Genomic DNA, 13,809 nt, shown 5'->3' with positions numbered 1-13,809 from the left:
TTCGTTTCGTTTCTTTTGTCAGCAGAGACTTAATTAACGAAACTTTTCTTCGGAAAGATCAATCCTTATACTGGCCAAGGTATGGCCTATCATTTGGATAGGAGCAAAGGGGGCATTGCCCTTCAACTTCAAGGCACATTTAAATTCTAGAAATGATGTTCATGATTTTTAATTTAAGAGTTTAAGAGCCCTTTTTTTCAATCTAAACTCACTGAGCCGGTCTAAGGTAGTGAAATGGAATCTTGGATTCTATGTAAATAGTTCAATTAACAACTCTGTGTTATAAATATATTCTGAAGTTGCAACACATGCATGCCCTTTTTTTTAATACTCCATAGACTAATTTTCAAAATCAAATTTGATACACAAAAATTACTAATTTTAATCTCAACTCACTGAGCTGGCCTGAGATCCGTGTCGGGGGTTTGCTAAATTATTCCTAAAATAATATTGTTTTAGTTGTTTTTTTAATAAAATAGAGTTGGTTTGATGCAAAAAAAATTAAATAAAAAAACATTGCACTTGACCGACCGGGTCTCACGTGAGGAGGTTATAGTGTTTGACAATACAAGACTTTTTTTTCCTTATTTTTTTGGCTAATTAGCTGTTTTTTCATGCTTTTATTTTACAATATAAGATGCAATTTTAATTTTTCCTTATATTGGAGGCCAATGTACTCATAGCAAAACACTAGTTTACCGAGTTGAGTTATACTTTATCGTATCAAATTTAAAGACCATCCTTAAAAAAAGTTAAAGAATAAATTAAAAAAAAATAATTGATATAAAAAAATCTTCATGGCCCAATTCTTTGCTTAACTTGAGTTTAAAGTTAAATTATGCGGGAGTTTTCCCGACATGACTCGGTTGACTTGGTTAATCCAAAAAATCTACATGGCTGATAAAAAAAGTTCAAGAATGAAATTAAGAAGAAAAATAAAAAAAATTATAGGAAAAAAAATTATAGACCTAACTCGTTGTCTATTCTGGTTTTAAAACTAACCATAAAGTTTCTTCGACATAATAAAAAAATAATAAAATTAAAAAAAAAACAGAGGTTGAATTGAAAAAAAAAAAAGACAAAAGATGAAGTTCCATTAAGTTTTTCAAGTCTTTCAGTATATGAACAATTAAGTTCCATTAAGTATAAGCTATCAACCATTTTAGTAAGAAAGAATGGAGAAAATTACTATGGTCAATTAATTAGCCGATTATTCAATTTGAAAATCCTATTCATAAACTACTTGAATTTTTAGAACATCATCATAAAGTTTTGCCAACAAAGGAAATCTACTAAAAGTTATAAAAAAAAAAAAATTTAGTTCTAACACCTTGTCAAGATAAGAATTCTTCTGCTAAGCAACTGGATTATTGGGTCATAATTTCTCCAGATGAGACCGTTGTTTAACGGACGGTCGAGTGGATAAGCATCACGCAATCCTAAAATTTTGCATAGGGTGCCAGCAATCTGAGCCAAATTGCTTTTCACTGGATTTGCCCCAAGGCCCTGGCTGTCTGAGGAGGAACCAGGCCTGGCTTGAAGACCAGTTCTCCAGCTTGACCACACATGCTGGTCCGAAGAGGCTAGCAGTTACCAAAACTTGAACCCTATTTGAGTTATTGGATTTACAACACCGTCCTATAAGGCCACAGAGCATTGTTCATTGTAGTTTAGGTCCTCAATGGATACCCAACAAGATCCAATCTGATGGATTCTGTATGGGAGGCATTTTAGCAAATGGACGCCGACAGGATATATACCGCCCGTTCTGTAGAGAACCCAAACCCAAATATAGATATTCATTAGACATGGCTTACTATATTACTTTTTTATATAAAAAAATAATTTAGAATTGGATTATAGCCTCAACGGGTTATATAAGTTGATATTTTTTTTCTAATTATATGATATAAAAAAAGCAACGAATGGATTAATTTTTTTTTTTTAAAAATGATAACTTTAGAATAAAAAACAATTTTTCATGAGGAGAAAAATGATGTAGTTTAACCTTCAATCAAATAAATATAGAATGATGAAATTTGGTAAAGAAAAAAATTAAAAAAAATCAATCTAAATCAACCTCAATTAGTATGATAAACAGGTGATCTAGTTAATAAAAGATAAGCTCATACTCATAGCTCAAGTCACGAGATCGGTATAACCTAATAGAAATAAAATAAAATAAAAACTATAAGACCATTTTAAAAAAAACTATTATTGAACATTGAAATCAGAAAAGAAAATAAGTAAAACAAAGAACATATATAAGCTTGGGTTAACTTTTTAAACTCATGATCCAAGTCATTAAATTGAAAGCACCATATATGAAAATACTACGAAGCTCAATCTCTAACAAATCAAATATTGGAGGATGAAATCAGGAGGGAAATCAATTATACAAAAAGATCTAAAACCAAAAATAACAATTAAAATAATAAGAATAAAAATTGAAATAAAAATAAATAAATTATAGGGAAACTATAAATTTTCAAATGAATGATGAAATTAAAAAGAAAAATAATTTTAACAAAAGGATAAAATAATGGGATCAAATCGAAAAAAAATAATATATTATAAATTTGGATTGAATGGTGAAATTGAAAACAAATAAATTTTTTACAAAGAAACAAAAAAAAATCAAAAGAACAAGGGAAAAATTGGAAAAAGTAATATATTAAAAATTAAGATTGAAGGATAAAATTAAAAATAAATAAAATTTTTATAAAATAATCAAGAATAAAAATTAAAGTTGAAATATTAATATCAAAGATGATTAATATGAAATTTTTAGGAAGAGAGAGAAAAGAATAATAAAAAAAAGCTTAGCTGGTGAGAAATTGCCCCGCAGTGACAAATCAAACGACTTGGCAGGAGGGTGTTTTGGACTGACAGGAGGCACCACACGATCAGCTAAAATACCAATAACTTGCACGCCTGTCACCCCCACGGTGTCTTACATGCCTACTGGGCTTGCAGGGTGTTCAGTGGGTCCGGGGATTAGTTGTGGTGCGCGTAAGCTGGCCCGGACACCCCGGGTTACCAAAAAAAAAAAATACCAATAACTTTTTCAATTTAAATAATATTTTACCTATATTAAAAGACTACATTGCTACTGATTAACTTGGTAATAATAAAAAGCCAAAATGAAAAGATTCTCCACAAAGGTCTTTTTTTTTTTTTTTTGCTTTAAAGGGTAAAGTTAAGATTTTACTGTATTTTGAAAATTTGCCAATTGTAAAATTTTTTCCATAAAAGGCAATTTACTTATTTTAATGTGATTAAAAAATAAAATAAAAACAACTCTACCCTTGATTAATTCTTTAATGATAAATGAACTATTTAAAAATACTAAAATACCCTCAACACTAAGAAAATTGATTTTTTTTTAAGAACAAAATGGTAATTACAATATTGTAGTTGATGTTGAGTCTATGTGCACAATGATTTTCCCTTTCCCTATAGTGTGTGTACATATATATTGTTTTTGGTATTTGATTGATATTTGAAAATAATTTTTTTCGTTGAATTTATATTTTAATTAATTATATTTAACTATGTAAAGAGTTATTATAAAATTTAGTATTTTTGTCTTTCATCTTGTATATATCTAAAATAATTGGTATTTCAAAATAATTTTTTTTGTTGAATTTATATTTAACTATGTGTAAGAGTTATTGTAAAATTTAATGTTTATATGAATTTAATATTAATTTTTTATTACATCTTAACTATTAAATTCAAAAATATTTTTTTTGTTCATTAATAGGGAAACCACAGGCTTTCCACCCCACCCCAAACTCGCCTCACTGCAATGTCTATTCAGGTTTGTACAACGTCAATTGTCTGAAAGGTTGAGAGTACGTCTGTGAACTGTATAAGATATCATTGTATTATATAGGAAAGACAATATTACATGTATAAGTGGTGACCTGAAATTTCAAACTCTATCTTGTCTATCTCATGTAGTTAAATATGCCTATGATACAGAACATTAGTATACAGAAATGATTGGTGATGATGGATCATCAAGAGGGAGAGAGTTGTTTATGCGAACCTTGTGTTTCTGATCAATTCAGACAACATAGCGGCGAAGATAATCCACTCTAGTTGGATGTTTGAGCTTCATGAGTGCTTTTACTTCGTGCTTCCTGACCATTTCTCTTGAGATATTTAAGTTCCCAGCAATCTCTCCTAATGTTCTGTCTCCTTTACCATCAAGCCCGTATCTCTGTCGGACCACCAAGCTCTCCTTTGGTTTTAGAGAATCAAGCTGGAGAGGATTTTCAGAGATTAGATACGCATTACTATCAATGAATTAAACCACCTAATAATGTCAATTGCACTGACAGCTGAACTTTTTGCTTTTCATGTTCTTCCACTTAATTAATATCTCTAAGAGCTTTTCTACAAAACGCACGGACGTATAAAATTACATTAGCTTCTATATGAAATGAATTTTATATATATTGGTATAAAGTGCCAGTTAAAAGATTAAGAAAATAATAATGCTTGTGAGAGAGTTCTCAAGAGAACTGTTGGTGAAGGGTTTTGCACTTGTGAACATTCTGCGGACCATAGTGATCTTTGATTCAATCGAGGATAAACAATTAATGAGAGAAAGCAATGGAGTATAAAATCTGAGAGAGCATATAATGACTGCTTACCACATCATCAAGTGCAAGCCTGAGAAGAGCTGACTGCCTCCGGTCATCACCTCCATCAACATCAGCAATTCCACCAATAAACTCTTCCTGCGTTGTTTTGTGTCTTGAATGGAGAGACAAAACAGGTTTTGAGGCCCTCGTCACTTCATGGTACCTCTCAGGGGAGATCCGAACTTTTTCAATAATCTCATCCTCCATTGGTTGTCTTTTAAGTTGAAACCACAATTCAAGTTTTGCTTTCTGGATTTCAGACCTAATCTGCACAAGTTGAAGTTGAGTGTTATAGCATGATCCCACTGAGCAACCAACACTAGCTGTCCACATTGAATTCAATGGAAGTAATAGTTCTGGAATGAATATATGCAATGTTTTCCATTCAAACTCCCTAACCAGAGCACATTAGATGCAGAATTAAAACTAAAGAACTGGACATGGTGAATCATAACATTCACAATACTTGGCCTACTACCAAGCACATTGCTATTGTGGTCAATTTCATGATGACGTGTATCTAGGTTGAGAAAATTCAAATATTTGGCCTAATATGGTGCTAACCTAAGACTCCTGTTCCTTTCTTGCAGAGCAACAGCCTAGTTCACAAATTTAAGTTGATTCAGTGCGCCCTATTTCTTTGAATGATGAATTTCTCTATCTCTACCAAGAACGCACCACTCTCCCTGCTCCAAGGAGGGAAAGAGCTTCAAACACTTATTTGGTGCTTTCTTGCAACTAGAAACAAAAGGAAAATGTGTAAATTATTGTGATGTTCAGAAAAAATGAAAACCAAGTCATGTGTCTGAAAATATCATACCGATTCCAGGCCAAACGAAACGCGTGTAAAGCTTGAGAGTGTCATTGATCGTATGATGGCATGTCTAATCCAAAATAGCCCATAAGTGGAGAGCCGGAATCTCCTTTTGGGTTCAAAGCGATCAATTGCTGTAATAAGTCCCTTCACTCCCGCCTGACAAAAATCTTGAAATTTTGTCCCATTTGCAAAGTCTTGAAAATATTTTTTGATCACAAACAAGACAAGCCGAAGATTGTGCTGCAAAAGCATTGAGAATTTACGGTAAATCTTTTTATCCCAAGTCATTTAAGTCCTTGAGCAACAGAAAACAAAAATACTCGACAAGCACCAAAATCCTGTATAATTTATTTGCTCTATTATTAATATGAGAGCCCATGCTTCCTCAGTAATTGAGTTACTTTAATAAAAGTCAATGTCACTATTTGGAAATAAATCATTACCTTAATGAGCTTGTTCCTTGCAGCTCGACCAACTGCTATTTGCTTTCTTACTTGGAGCACATCCATATTTGTTGCTTTAGCTAATTCAACGTCAGTTGGTTCTCCCCCTAGATTTTCTTGCAGATGCTCTTTCACTTGAAGGAGTGCCTAATATAAAAGAAATGGAACTAAGCCCCAGAAAACTACCTATTCTTACAGCAAAAAAACACAGCCTATATGCAAAACTTGAAAGGCATCACGGGCAAGGGTCAGTACTCACTTTCATAGGCTGCATCAACTTAAATAACCAGACATGCTCTGATGAAGTAAGGACCGGAGGTATCTTCATTTTTTTCCAGTCCAAGCTGACCAAATCAGTTGAAGCCGAATACTCCCTCACAAGGTCATCAATCTTTTCATTTTCATTTTTTCGATCTTTTCTCTTCCCAGCTGAAGTCACCAATTTCTCTTCATTCTTGATCCTCAGAGAAATCCTTTTCTCAAGACTCAATCGTTTAGCCTTCTTTGCCCGGTTCCTAACAATGATTTTACCAGTTCTATCCTCGGTTTCCTTGTCACCTTCACTAATTTTCCTTTTCCTTTGCCTACCTCTCCTAATCACACCACTTGCGTCTTCCACGTCAGAAGTATCAGTTCCAGGGCTAAGCTTGTATATGTTTTCAAGTTTCGCAGCAGCTTCATTGTAATCCACTAACAATGTACATGGAGAAACTTCAGTACGGACAGCTTTTAATCTATTAGAAGATTTTTTGCTTTTTCCAAGTCTCTTCTTCCCCTTCGTTGTTTCTACGGGCAATGGAATTTGCTCATGTGGTGCAACCAAAGATGTGTTGTTGGATTTGTCGGCTTTAAATGCTACAATCAAAGGTCTTCTTGCTGTAGATCCGTAAGTTGAAAACTTTGTGCTCAATCCTAGTGGTGTCCGAGAAGCTGAGCTCGAAACACTTACAACTCCCATGCCAAGTTGTGTTATTACAAGATTTTGAAAGAGTATGAGAACTTTCTCACTGCACAAACACTGCAAACAAAAATGTTGCATTTAGTTGGAGTTTATAACTTCACTCGCCGCAACATACGCATACACAAAATCACATAATTCGAATACCCTAGTCCTTAGTTTTGGATAAATTGTTTGAAATTTCTCCTAATCAAATAGTGGCAGCAAAATTTCAGCAAAAATAAAATCATTTATTTTGTGAGCATTATGGTTTGCCCTCTTTGATCACATGCATCAACAAGAATATTAACCATCAAAAAACAAATTTCCATTGAAATCCATACAACCTTCAACAAATTTTGGCAATTTAAGTTTCCTTCGGGATAAATAGCAGTAGACAAATGATTGCAAATCAAGAAATACAGCCCCAGCTGAAAGATCTAAGAATTTCAAGCAAACTGTTCCAAAATCATCATTAAAACATCATACAAAACCTTCAAAGAATACCCACTTAGCACCAGGCTAATCTTTCAAGGGATACTTATTGTATTTACAGAACACCAACAATGTCATCACCAAGAAAACATTAAACACAGCAACAAAATTTTGCAATAACTAAGCAACGAATACACACAAGGAAAAAAAATCCCACAAAGAAACTACAAGGATCAAAACATTACAACATGCCACGACATAAGAGTCCGTGCATACCTCTGTGAAAAGAGCAGTAGCCTGTAAGAGTTGGAACAAAATCTTGCTCACTTGTAACAGGCAAATCTTGTTAGAAATACAAGCACGCAGGAAGTTTCTAAAACCTCAAATTTTAACATCAGCTCGTAAATTATGGTGTCCACCAGTTATTTTCCTTAATAATCAACGGCTAGAAAGTTGGGGTCGTTCTAAACAACGGTGGAGAAGTGTCCAGGTATGATAGTGGGACAGGCCGAGGCGAGTGGTGAAGCAGTGGTGGACTTACGTGGCAAGTTAGGAGAGGAAGGGAAGATATTTTGTAGAGAGTTTATGGATGATGTTTGCTACACGTGGATGGTTTTTATTAGGTGCAATGTTGACAATTTGTTAGCTGGACCCTGGAACTTTTGTGGTGGTCTTGCTGCTCTCTACGTTTCTTAATTGTGACCATTTAAAGGAGTGAAATTCCAACAACGAAAAGTAAAATGATATTAAGGAGGTGTTATTTTATCTTAAAATAATTTTTTATATATTTTTTAAAATTAATATATTAAAATAATCTAAAAAAATAAAAAAATATTTAAAATAAAACTAAAAAAATAAAAAATAATAAAAAATATAATTGGAATATAATATCAAATACCACCTAAGAGACAATGAATCATTTTCATTAGTCTAATTTTGTATCACGTAAATTAAATTTTTTATTATTATATATCTTTTAAAAGATTAAACTCAAAAGCCGAGTTAGCATATATAAAATTGATTAATAACAAAATTTAAAAATATCATTATAATTAATGTAATATTCATAGTACCAATATTCTTCTAAGAAACTAAATACTTGAGAGGTATTTTATCATCGTTTCTATATTTTCTTTTCTAGAAAGAGGATGAATATTTTTTTTATTAATATTGGTGTCTGGGACAGTTTATACGTACCTCGACTAATCCTGTGAATTCTAAAGTTAACGACCATGTAAATTTCCAGTAGTTCTGAGATTTGTGAGACTTGAACTGGTAATATTTAAAAAATAAATTTAAAATCTAACCAGTTAAAATATACTCATTAGAATTAAAAATAAAAAAGATAAAATTTCCATGCCATGTGATGAGGTTGAGCACAAACTAGAAAAGCATATTTGGTCATCTCTAGGCAATCTTGTGACGCCACAACCTGCATTCCAATTGTATTCATAGATTAAAAAAAATGTAAAGTAGCACACACAACCTGAATATGTGGAAAAAACATAAGTATTTTTTTTAGTTCATTTTTTATTTTATATATTCCATATTACTATTTATAAGATATTAATTATATAAAAAACATGCCCTTCCCTTTGCTCATAAAAAAAAAAAAAAAAAAAAAGAGTCTTAATAGAGCATGTAACTCGACCTAAATTTAGGAAGAGAAGAGGATTTGTTTAGAAAAGAGAGGAGATGGAGGGGGAGAGGGGAGAGGAGAAAGAAACTGGACGAGAAGAAAGGGAAAGAAAAGAAAAGGAAAATGGAAAAGGTTAAAAAATATCAAGTCCCGAATATTTTAGTTTTTTCATTAAGATTTAAAATTAATATTATGTAATATGTAAAGTATAGTTTAAAAATAAAAATGAAAACAAAATGTTACCGCATTTAAATATCGAGAAGATTTAGCTAATTTTTTCTTAGTATTTATCATAAAAGCATCCATCTTAGTTTATTATAAGAGAAGTGAGAGACATATTTATCTATTTTACATGCTTTACTGACGTAGCATTTCTAATTAAAAAAAAAACTGAACCAAGAAATTCTATTTAAAAAAAATTGAATTGCTCAACTCATGAACACAATCGAACCAAACAGAGCCTTACCTTATACATTTGTTGGATTATGGTATCATTTGGGCTATCTATTCAGTTTTAAGGAATCAACTAAGTAGGCCGGATTAGTGCTAAAGCACAATGGGCCTGCCTATTGTAGGCCCTCCTATTTCTATTGAGCCTTTTGGGCTATCTATTAAGTTTTAGGGAATCAACTAAGTAGGCTGAACTAGAGCTAAAGAAAATGGGCCTGACTATTGTGAAGATGGGCCGCCAACATCCCAAATGAATCATTTAAGGATGCATCACCGCCTCGCCTCCTCCTCCATCTCCATATCCATCGGAGGTAAATTGCAAGGTTTCAGGCCTCCCTTCATCAGAAAATGGACCTCAATTGAAGCTCCGGTTTCTATTGACCTAAGCAGAGTGTTTTTTCACCCCTAATTGAATGAGCCACATTAAAATTAGTATAGGAAATTCATAATATGATATATTTTTAATTTCTAATTAAAAATGAATAAAAAATAATGATATTTTTAAATAGTCTTGAACTTTCAAAATTAAAATGGATTATCCATGATCCATGTACAACAAATTAAATAAAAAAAACTAATTTAATTTCCTAGAGTATTCAAGAGTATTGGTTTTTTTGTCATTTCATATTAGTTTTATTGTAGATTCCAAGGGTATTCAAGGCATTGTTTTAAATTATATTTATTAAATATAATTAAAAAAAAACTATATATTTAGATTGAAGGCGAGCCAACTGCCATCTCTAAGAATAATGTCGAAGATCGAGGTGCATAATTAGAAGAATCATGAGATTATCAAGTCAAGGATCAATAACATTAATATTCAACAATTGGAGACTAGGTCGTAAAATATAAAACAACAAGGACTACAATGAACTTTATCGTCTTCAATCTTCTGCTAAAGTGCAGCGTTAATTTTGACCCTCTTCAATATAACAAAAGAAAGTCGTCTATCATGACATAAAAAAATATTTCAGATCCCACTTCTTTTTGTAATGCCTTTTTATTATTATTATTATTATTACGAACTTAAAAGTACATCACATAAAGGAAAAGGAGACTGGCCCTACAAGAATCTTAAGTTACAAGTCAGAATAGTCCTTGATATATTATAACTAAGTGGACTAAAATAAACTGAATTCTAACTTAATCTACTAATAAAAACATTAGACATACGACCGATAAATCAATTTTATATATGCTGAATTCACGTATGTTACCGCTTTAAAAATATAGTTTTAAAATCCAACCCTACATATTGATGTAGGACCCGACTGATCTGGGATTAGAACTGAATCAGGTTTATGAAAAAATAAAAATAGTTAAAAACCTAACTCAACTAGTAAGACCCGGTCAAAAATCCAGTTGCAACCCGTTTATTATTTTTTATTTTTTATCAAAACAATATCGTTTTAATTTATAAAAAAATAAGGTTGACTCGGTGACCCAATCAAAACTCAATAACTCAATCAAAACTCGTAATTCGAGTTTTGAACCGGAGCAATCATCAGACCAATTTTAAAAACATTGCTTTAAAAGCTAAGCAATTTATACCTGGGCTGATTATGTTGAGCATATGCCAACTTCACTAGCAATCACACTTAAAGTCAGACAGAGGCGTGCGTGTGTGTGTATATATATAGTTTTAATTTATTTTTAAAAATTAATCTCGTTAAACTTTATCAATTTAATTGATCTAATCAAATTTAAATAAAATATAATTAAATCAATTTAAATTATTTTTTTAAAATTGATATCTTAAAATTTATCCAGATTCACTAACAATTCACAATCTAAACTTTGGTTTAAGTCATATTCCAAATTTGACATGTTCAATATATATATATATATATATATATATATATATATATATATATATATATATATAGAGAGAGAGAGAGAGAGAGAGAGAGAGAGAGAGAGAGAGAGGTCATTTATTAAAAAAATTCCTTGCAAACTAACAGATTTTTGGAACGCCACTCGAACATGATCCATGGAATAATGAATTTATAACCAAGTTATCCTCCCTCAACACTAATCTAAGCATTAGGTAAGAACAACTATTGCTTTCTCAATCCTACAATCATCTTAAACCTTCAACAAACTAATTAGTTGGGTGATCAATGGGTCAAAATGGATCTGGATACAAAAGCGTAGACTATCTTGTATTTCTTATAATCGTAGCCTGACAGCATGTCACAATGTGACCTCCACGTTTTGTACTTCTGTCTAAATTTATCATTTTATATTTTGGTAAGATTGCCGCATGTCACAAATTCGACGTTCAAAATTAATAGAAGTTCCATGCAAGAAGACACGTATCCTCAACCCTACACAACATATTGATTCCATCTTGTTCAGAACTTTTAAAGATATAGTTCAAATTTTTCAAGTCTATATTACAATTCTTGAATTTCTCGTGTCCTTTTAGCACTGCAAAATATTTGTTGACAATGGTGAAGCTAGCATCAGCTAGAGAGAGTCGAATGTATGGGCCAAGGCTATCTAAAAACAGGGCAGAATACATGAACGCAGGGCTCTATGTGTTTGCAACTATTGTGCTTATTGGTGGGTTTGTGGCTGAATTGTCAAAGGAAACCAAGCCAGGTCTTGTGCTTTTGCTCATAGCTCTCTTACTTATTACGGTGGTCAATCTTCATGATCTTGTTGCCCATCTAGCCGGGATTGATTATCGGTTGCGTCTGATGGGGTATGACACACAGCTTGCACTAGTTGAATTTGCTGTTCCTGTGATTCAGGCCTTGGGAGCTTTGCTTTCTTTCTTGGGTATTCTTTTTCTTTTTATTCAGGTACTAAATATTAATTAGTAATCGATTGCTTTGTTTAGTATACTGCCTTGAAAATCCCTGAATTCTAGTAGCAATTTTAGTGCAGGAATTGTTATATATAGTAATTATAAGATAAAAACGATAGAGTTTTCATCATTCAAGTGGTTGATTTACTGCCGATTGATGGTGTAGGATCAATTAATTTTATGTCAAATGTCAAATATTGATGCTGTGACCTGCATCCACAATTGCAGGAATACAAAGGATATGGTCACTTCAAATTGGAAAGGCATGCTTTAAACTTGCTTGCCGCAGGACCAGCTTTCTGGGTGCTTGGATCCTTACTCAACTCATGCCAAATATATGAAAGAGCTGATGGGCATGTGCAAATCTTGCAACAGAGTGTCCACATCCCATTTTTAATGGGAAGTTCGTTGTTCTTGGTGGGATCCATTCTCAATATTCGTGAGCAAGCAGGATGGGGTTATCATGGACTGGAATTATTGGTAAGCTGCCTTGTTTATTTTTTGGTATTAAACTGAAAGAAGCCAAAAACAAAACGAATTGCACGGAAAAGCTACCCCAATCGCATTGGAGGGCTATTGCATCATAATACCAACATCTAATTAAAGTCGGGGTGTCTGAAATTACTTAGCCAATCTGCTCACTTAATGCATGGTTTAATCGCGCGATTTAAACGAACTGCTTAGAGTTTTGGTAATGGCACGAGTCAATTGTATGGGAAAAGCTGGAGGTTTAGACTTAACAAAGTTTCTTAATGCAGGGCAAGACTTGGGTTTGGATAGGCTTCTTTGGAAGTCTAATGTTCTTTATTGGGGGTTTAGCAGTTGTAGTCAAAGTGTTCGAGATGCAGCAAATTGATGGACTAAGGTTAGAGAAATTGCGAGGAGGAGCTCAAGAGCGTTTGGTACGAGAGAGGGAGGGCCAGGCACCCCTAATCCTAGCAGAGGAGAGGAGGGGGAAAAGGATAGCCGAAGAAACTAGAGCAGCACTACTTATTCCCGTACCAACTCCTTACAAGGATGTACTTGTTGGCCAGTCTTGATTACTTCAATAATTTCTGTGCATCATTCTATGTTATGTTGGTATCCTTCGGTGCTTTTTCCTCTAATCTTAGTGGGGAGCAGGAAAAGTAGGACATTTTTTTTCATTAATGAAATTTCCATTTCTTTTCCAACCAACCTTATTCGTTTATATATATATAAAATCTAAAAAGACAGCAATGAAATTACCAAATTCAATAAGTATTTAAAATACCCAAACCAAGAAAATAAAGCTATGAATGGGTCTTTTAGGTAAAAAAAAGCTTTGCTAAAACCAAGGAGACGTGAAAGTAAAACATTTATAACATGGAGAAGATCATCCATAGAAATGAACTGGTGGCCCGCCGCGGGCCGGGCGGACTAATTTTTTTCTTTTTACGTTCAACCTAAAAGTGTTTTTGTTTAATTGATGGACCCAGTGAATGCGTTGTGGTCCCATAGCCTAAATATTATATTGCACAAAAACACATGCCCTAATCATTTTATTCCTCGTTGAGTAACAATCCACTAGTTATTATCGTGGCGTTATTCATAGAGAGTGACACAAACATCCGTCTCGTGGCCCAGTGAATGCGTTGTGGTC

The 13,809-nt window shown here is 33.0% G+C and overlaps 2 protein-coding genes across 2 annotated transcripts; one reads left to right on the top strand and one right to left on the bottom strand.

Moving 5' to 3' along the window:
- Window positions 1-3,866: 3,866 nt before the first annotated feature.
- On the bottom strand, window positions 3,867-7,698 carry LOC133678987 (RNA polymerase sigma factor sigE, chloroplastic/mitochondrial-like). Its single transcript, XM_062101538.1, has 6 exons — window positions 7,564-7,698; window positions 6,175-6,933; window positions 5,916-6,062; window positions 5,476-5,712; window positions 4,665-4,922; window positions 3,867-4,270 (listed from the first exon to the last, which is right to left on the bottom strand). Exons 2-6 carry the CDS (start codon window positions 6,871-6,873, stop codon window positions 4,073-4,075), a joined length of 1,539 nt encoding a protein of 512 aa, XP_061957522.1. The 5' UTR covers window positions 6,874-6,933; window positions 7,564-7,698; the 3' UTR covers window positions 3,867-4,072.
- Window positions 7,699-11,808: 4,110 nt separating this feature from the next.
- On the top strand, window positions 11,809-13,228 carry LOC133678816 (uncharacterized). The gene is made up of 3 exons (XM_062101332.1): window positions 11,809-12,183; window positions 12,417-12,668; window positions 12,947-13,228. Exons 1-3 carry the CDS (start codon window positions 11,827-11,829, stop codon window positions 13,226-13,228), a joined length of 891 nt encoding a protein of 296 aa, XP_061957316.1. The 5' UTR covers window positions 11,809-11,826.
- Window positions 13,229-13,809: the final 581 nt, after the last annotated feature.

This window comes from Populus nigra, chromosome 18 (genome assembly GCF_951802175.1).
Source record: "Populus nigra chromosome 18, ddPopNigr1.1, whole genome shotgun sequence".
Taxonomy (NCBI): Eukaryota; Viridiplantae; Streptophyta; class Magnoliopsida; order Malpighiales; family Salicaceae; genus Populus; species Populus nigra.
Note: the sequence above shows the minus strand (reverse complement) of the source record. Positions and strands in the feature narration are given on the sequence as shown.

What these genes read in the sequence shown, in the direction of transcription:
- LOC133678987 (XM_062101538.1), bottom strand. Translation starts at nt 6,873, where the DNA reads ATGGGAGTTGTAAGTGTTTCGAGCTCAGCTTCTCGGACACCACTAGGA. An exon ending in AGTTGATGCAGCCTATGAAA is followed by an intron (nt 6,063 to 6,174) that starts GTGAGTACTGAC and finishes CTTTTATATTAG; the next exon opens with GCACTCCTTCAAGTGAAAGA. An exon ending in TTTCGTTTGGCCTGGAATCG is followed by an intron (nt 4,923 to 5,475) that starts GTATGATATTTT and finishes CAACTTGTGCAG; the next exon opens with ATTAGGTCTGAAATCCAGAA.
- LOC133678816 (XM_062101332.1), top strand. Translation starts at nt 11,827, where the DNA reads ATGGTGAAGCTAGCATCAGCTAGAGAGAGTCGAATGTATGGGCCAAGG. An exon ending in TTCTTTTTCTTTTTATTCAG is followed by an intron (nt 12,184 to 12,416) that starts GTACTAAATATT and finishes CCACAATTGCAG; the next exon opens with GAATACAAAGGATATGGTCA. An exon ending in ATCATGGACTGGAATTATTG is followed by an intron (nt 12,669 to 12,946) that starts GTAAGCTGCCTT and finishes TTCTTAATGCAG; the next exon opens with GGCAAGACTTGGGTTTGGAT.